The 6802-nt window shown below is 43.3% G+C and overlaps 1 protein-coding gene across 1 annotated transcript in view; it reads right to left on the bottom strand.

Annotated features, from left to right (window-relative positions):
* The window catches only part of Aldh9a1 (aldehyde dehydrogenase 9 family, member A1), a gene marked incomplete at its 5' end in the record, with an annotated part of 19214 nt that extends 14784 nt beyond the window's left edge, over window positions 1-4430 (bottom strand). The window contains 3 exon segments of the mRNA XM_013521373.1: window positions 1-94; window positions 1781-2045; window positions 4285-4430. Coding sequence (XP_013376827.1) covers window positions 1-94; window positions 1781-2045; window positions 4285-4430 — 505 coding nt within the window.
* Window positions 4431-6802: the final 2372 nt, after the last annotated feature.

Below are 6802 nucleotides of genomic sequence, written 5' to 3'. Positions count from 1 at the left end.
AGCCCGGGAGGCATTCCCGCCTGAGTGTAGACCTCAGCCAGGAGCACAGCAGAAACAGGTGTGAAGGGGGAGGGCTTGAAGACCATGGCGTTACCTGCACAAAGCCAAGACACCATACAAGACTTTAGACTGGTGATCTTCTGAAGGCAGGACCAGAACAATTCTGTTCGCTGCTCCCCTAACCAATCCTAGACTAAAGCCATTATAAGTAACAGACACATCTTGTCCTTCCTACCTTGGTTTCTGATTAAACAGACCATACAGGTGCTCCCTCTCCAACAGTAATACCGCACACCTGCATATGGAGGCCTTTCGCATTAAACCAACTACCAGCCCAAGTATTTAAATACAGGTTGACCAAAGCTTTGCATATGTTTTGTTAATTTTTGTAATGTAACAGCAAATAGAAAAATGACAATTTTATCAATTTTATCCAATCCAGGAATTGACTGGTTGAAATGACAACTGCTCAAGTGACCCTTGGGATAGTCAGTATGTAAATAAACAATGCCTGAGTGATGCTCGGAGTAAACTGTTAAGTGGTTAAAAGCTAACATTTTCAACAGCAGAATGAAGTAGGTATGGTCAGTTCCACTCATTCATATATGTGTTTGTTTTGTTTTCTGAGACAAGGTCTTCTATGTAGTTCAGGTTGGCCCTGAACTCACTATGTAGCCCAAGCTGGCCTAGAACTCATGGCGATCCCCCTGCCTCAGCCTCCCCAGTGCTGAGGTAACAGGCATGTGCCATCATGCCTGACTTCCATCTCATTTTGTAAAAGCTGAAATTGAAGACCAGAAAGGGTCATCTGGGAAGAGTACACAAAGCTAGAGGCTCAATCCTGGCACTTTTCTCCCCTCTCTTCAGGCCTCTCCACAGCCAAGGTACTAAGACAGGAGCTGCACTAGTGACACAGGGAGCGCTTCCACATGATACCCTAACAGCCACGCTTTTCTGACATTAGGAGTTTGTCTAACATAAAATAAGCTTCTTCCATGTAGATTCTTCTCTTTAAACAATATAAGAAAACCACTTTGTAGTGTGTCAGCAAAAGCTGCTCTCATGGGAGCCTTGTTTATCACTTCTCTTAAAAATCAGTGAAGGGAGCTTATCCTCTGCTTCCTGAATCAAGTCATACTCCTAAGTGCTAGAAATCATTGCTCAGAAAGTACAAAATAAATTCAATTTAGCAGGAAAAACTCTTTCCTTCCTTCCTTCCTTCCTTCAAAAATTACAGCCAGGTGGTGGTGGACACCTGTAATCTCAGCATTCTGGGAATGTGAGGCAGGAAGATCACAAATCTGAGCCCACTGTCACCAATTTAGTGACTTGGTGAGACCCTGTCTCAAAGAATTAAAAGGAGGCTGGGGATATACAGTTCACTGCAAAGGCCCTGGGTTCAATCCCCAGTAATGCAAAACAAAAACCAAAGAAATTAGAATTGCTGGCATTATAAAATAAGTAATACATAAATATTGGATAAATAAAACATGGTAATGCCTAGAGATATGTATGCCTTTAATATGGGTGTGAGGGCTGGGCAGCGCCTCTGGGGAGGTGGCTGAAGCAGGCAGGTCTCTTAGGCAGACTCTGCAGGGCATTGGGTAGAAAGTGGCCCTGAGGTCAGGAGAACAAGGCAGGGCAGGAATAGACCTGGGTTCTCCAAGGTCTGAATGTCCCAGACCCCTTGGCCTTGAGCTGTAGGGTGAAGGAAAGGTGAGGGGCAGAGAACAGGGACACAGTGCAGCGGGGGCCCCCAATAGGTCCAGCTCCTTCTTACCACAAGCCAGAGCTGGGGCTGACTTCCAGCTGGCGATCTGGAATGGGTAGTTCCAGGCTCCGATCCCCACGCATACCCCAAGGGGCTCCCTGCGGGTGTAGCCAAAGGATCCCCCTGGCAGCTGGACATGCTCACCAGCCATGGACGCCGCCAAGCCTGCGAAGTACTCCAGGCACTGCCAGGAAGTGTCAATGTCCCAGCGGGCCTCAAAGATGGACTTGCCATTGTTGATGGTCTCCATAGTGGCAATTTCATCCTTGCGCTCCTTTGGGTAAAAAAAAGATGACTAGATTTATTACCTAGGGCCACATGTCTTCACATTGTTAAGTTCAATTCATTGTTTGGTTTTTTTAAAATAAAAATACCTTGCACTGTAAACGAAAATAAAAGGAATGGCAGTGTTACATATGGAAGAGAAATAAAAGCTTGCTGCTAAACAGCAGCTCTGTTCTTCCTTTCAAGTTAATTAGGTGATAAACATTTCAGACCATATTTGTGATCGGTTTGAAATAGTACACTTTGAGAAATGTGTGTGTGAGTATGTGTGTGTGTGAGTATGTGTGTGCGCGCACGCGCACATTCACAGATATTCAGGTGTGAGCACATGTCGTAGGAAGGAATGGTGCTTAGGGAAGTTCTACGTGAGAAGGAAAATATCAGACAGAGCAAAGACATTCTTAGATATTACTTAGGCCCAATAAAAATCATTTCATAGTGAAGAATCCACTTCCTAAGAGGACATAATAGCCCAACCTGCATTAGGAGAAAACAAAAGACAAAGTAAAATAACTATTAGCTTACAATGACCACCACCTTTGGTCTATCAAATTAAAACTAATTTTTAACAACAGGGGAAAATACTTGTCAGGAAAAAATTCTCCATAAATGTTGTGACATTTTTGCATGGTTTAGGCTTTCTGGGCAAAGAACACCAGCAGGAGGATTCACACCAAAAGCCATAGAAGGCAGATATGGTGTTAGCCTAAAGGTAAGAGACCATCAGAGTAATGCGGAAGAGTAAAGTCCTTTCTCCCTGTCCCCGGGCACATCTGCTTAAACTCTGCTGTACTAATCTTAGTGACCTTTCCCTCTCAGCTTGAGATCTGCTTAATGAGTAACTGCTCTCTCTCTCTCCAGAGGACAGGATGGGCAGATGTGACAGCTGTGCCTATATATGCTAAGTCTCCTAATTTTAGGGTCTTCTCCTGTCATCCAGCCCGTTCCACATAGTTTGCTGTAATAAGCCACCTTTTTTTCTAATCCTAAAAGCTGTGTGTCTCCTGTCAGAATCTATGTACAGGTGTGCATGTGCATGTGTATGTGTGTGTACATGTACACCCACTCTTGCAAGTAAGGTAACACAACCTTCAGTTTCTGATTTAACATACTTATGACCAAAACAATCACCACAATCCTATCACTCAGAGATATCCATGATTCATATTTTGGTATGTATTCTTCTGAATATTGACATTTTCTGTAATGAACATCTACTCTTTTGGGGTTTTTTTATTCCTTCACAGTTTCATTTTTTATCTTAGTTTATTAGTATATGAATGTCGTACATAATGTTCACATTCCATGTGGGTGGTTGTTAGACATAACACATCTTAATTCCTTTCTTCATCCCTTTTCCCTCCCCACCCTCTCTCCCTCCTCCACTCATGCCTTGATCCCCTTGCTTTTTTCTTTCTGTACATGTTTGTAGTACATGATGTTTCCATTCCTTGTGTGGAGTTGGTACACGTACATAACACATGTCAATTCCTTTTTCATCCTACTCCTCCCTCCCTCTCCCTCCATCAATCTCTTGATCCCCTTCCCCTGTGAGAAGGGTCCGTTTCCCTACTTCCTATGATCTATCTTTTATTGTTTGTTTGTTTGTTTGTTTGTTTTTTTCCAGTACCAGGAATCAAACTCACGACCTTGTGCTTGCCAGGCAGGCACTGTGCCGCTGATCTAAATCCCCAGCCCCTGATCTATCTTTTAAAACTATAATGTATTTCTCTAAGATGAATGCAACCATTATGTATATCTAAAACATATCAATAGACTCTAATTTTAAAAAACTATAATATAAAAGTTTTACAGTTTTTTTTTTAAATAAGGGAACATCCATGACCAAATAGAATACTTCCAGGCAATTAAGGTATAAAAGAAATCTGAAAAACAAAGGAAAATTTAAATTTCATCAGAAGAAAAGTGGACAAAGAAAGAAACAAACAGACAAACATACATTAAAAAGAAAAGCAGACAAGCTACCAAGAAGGCCTTCTAATTCTGCACCATTACAGAAAAGAAGACCTGCCAAGGGAGCTGCTCAAGAGCCAAGATCTGGGTGGGAATTACTAAAAGAAAGCATGTTTTACACACCAAGGTGAGCAGGTGAAAATGTTTTCCCATTTCATGAAAATGTTGTAACTCAGCATTGCATGAAAGTCAACTGCCCAGAACCCGCAGGGGAATGTCAGGAGTTTTCTGGAAGGGAATATATACATACACACCCTCATTATCTTGGCAGCTTCCAGAAGGACCCGGCAACGCTCCATGCCAGATTTTTTACTCCATATTTTAAAAGCAGCCTTTGCATTCTGAACAGCCACATTGACTTCCTTTTCTCCTGAACATGCAAAAGTCGCTATCACTCGGCCTATAAAAAGGAGAAAAGTCAGTTTTATGTCCAATTATTGCAACACACATGTGTCAATGTTTTGTTAGGGCTCCCCTTCCTGTTTCTAAGTAGTCTGATTCAGTGACCACTTCTCTTCCTGCAATTCTTAACTACTGTTCACAGTCACTGACCCCTCTATCGCCTGACAGAAGTCACAGATCTCACTCCAGAAAGAAAACTTACCCAATCACAGAATCACAGAAGCCATGTACCCTGTCTAAATACAACAGATGTGGCTTCAGGAGCCCCTTCTTTTCTATTTTATAGTTGAGCTTACTAACATCTATTTCCTGTAGATCATTTTGCAACTCTCCTTAATACTGTCTCAGAACAGGCTGGGCATATAGCTCAGTGCACAGTGCCTGCCTGGCAAGCTTGAGGTCGTGAGTTTGATTCCCTGAACACCCGCCCCACAAAAAAACTGTCTCAGACTCTCAGGGGTCTTGCAAAAATCAACTAATAAAACTAATCAGGCTACTGTTTATGAACTCCCATTTTTAAATCCCTTATCTGTGTTCTAAGTGAGTTTATCATACTACTGATACTTAATGAATATGCTTAGTAAACAGTAATATCTCAAACAGATATCCTGAAAAGCAAGGAATTCTTTTTCACAAATAAAAAATTCTAGTCTTGGGCTGGGGATGTGGCTCAGTGGTGGAGCTCTTGCCTTGCATGCACAAGGCCCTAGCACCACCAAAAAAAAAAGGAAAAAAAAATCCAGTCTTTTTTACTCCCATTTTTTTTCTTATCTCTATTCTTGGGCAAAATATGAAAAGACCAATTTTTCTAGACCTATATCCCAATCATCATAAGTGAGATCAACTCTACCAACAAATGCCAATTCAACAGTTCCTTTTCATAAGAACTCCTGTGCTGGGGATATAGCTCAGGGGCACAGCATCTCCCTACCAAGCACAAGGTCCTGAGTTCGATTCCAGATGCCAAAAAAATTTTTTTTGAGTTTTTTTCCAGAAAGATTTCATATTTGTTGAACCTAGGACCTTTGCACGGACCTACATCCCCAACCACACCTCCCCACCTTTTTATCTTGAAACAGGGTCTCAATAAGTCACTCAGGCTGGATCCCCTGCCTCAGCCTCCTAGAATGTACCCGATGTCCTGTACAAACTGTGATTTCTGTTACACTTGAGTAGTTGGTAAGGCAGTGACTGAAGATCACAGACATTATAGATAATTCAATTAAAGAACGTTATCTATTTCTTTTGTACCACTGGGGGAGGGGACAGAGAAGCTGTTTCCTCTGTGAATTAAAGCTCTTCCCATCTCTGTGGCCAATTCGAGTTCTGACAGATCACTGTCCTGTGACTCTATGTACATGGTTAACCCTAACCTCTCCTGTTTCATCCCTTGCAATCCAGCTGTACCGATCTGCATACACCTGCCTTTCTGTCTACACAAAACACTTACATTTTCTCCTGAAACACTCCGTACAAGGTAGCAAAAGAAAACCCCTCTTCCTGCTTAGCAGGACAAACATGGAGAACGGGAGTTTAAAAGTTTCATTGAGGAAGAGATAAATACATTGTGGAGATCTAGTGTTCAGCACAGGGGCTATAGTTAATACTGCACTGTATGCTTAAGATTTGCTAAGAGAAGAGACTTTTGTTTTGAGACAAGGTTTTGTTATGTAGTTCAGGCGCGCCTGGAATTCGCTGTGATCCTCCTGTCTCAGCCTCCTGAGAGCTGGGATTACAGAGATATGCCACCACCCTGGTACAAGAAGGCATCTTTAAGTTTTCACTACCAAGAAAACGGGTACTGTCTAGAGGTAACAGATCTGTTCATGACTCTGGCTGTACTAATTACTTTGAAAGGCACACATATGTAAACAGCACGTTGCACACTTTCAATATATACAACTCCTTGTCAATTATACCTCAGCAAACGGGGGGAGGCTGCTAGATCAAGATGGGTTTTCCCTTTCCCGATTGATTCCTGTGCAGAAATACTGTGTTTTAGCACTAGCAGACACCAAATCCGCGTTCACACTCCGTAGCAACTGCAAGCCAACGCACCCCCACCCCCTCCGCACCGCTCCCCCGTGCACACACCTGAATACCTTATGCGGGTCTAGAATTCAAAACTTATTTTTGTGGTACTAGGGACTGGACCCAGGGCCTTCGCACTGCGCTTCACCTCCCGCCCTCTTTACTTTTTATTTCCAGGGTCTCGCAAAGTCCCTCCGTTTCCCAGTGCTGGCCTCCTCGCACTTGCGACCCTCTCGCCTCAACCTCCCACTGCGCGGGGACTCCAGGCGCCACCTCCCGCTCCAGGCCGGGTCCCGGGCCGCAGCCCCAGCGCTCCTCCTCCGCGGCCCCTCGCGCGCC

The sequence above is a fragment of the Chinchilla lanigera genome, unplaced genomic scaffold, assembly GCF_000276665.1.
Source record: "Chinchilla lanigera isolate Chin_1 unplaced genomic scaffold, ChiLan1.0 scaffold00061, whole genome shotgun sequence".
Taxonomy (NCBI): Eukaryota; Metazoa; Chordata; class Mammalia; order Rodentia; family Chinchillidae; genus Chinchilla; species Chinchilla lanigera.
The sequence above is the reverse complement of the archived record's forward strand: the minus strand, read 5'-3'. Positions and strand labels throughout refer to the sequence as shown.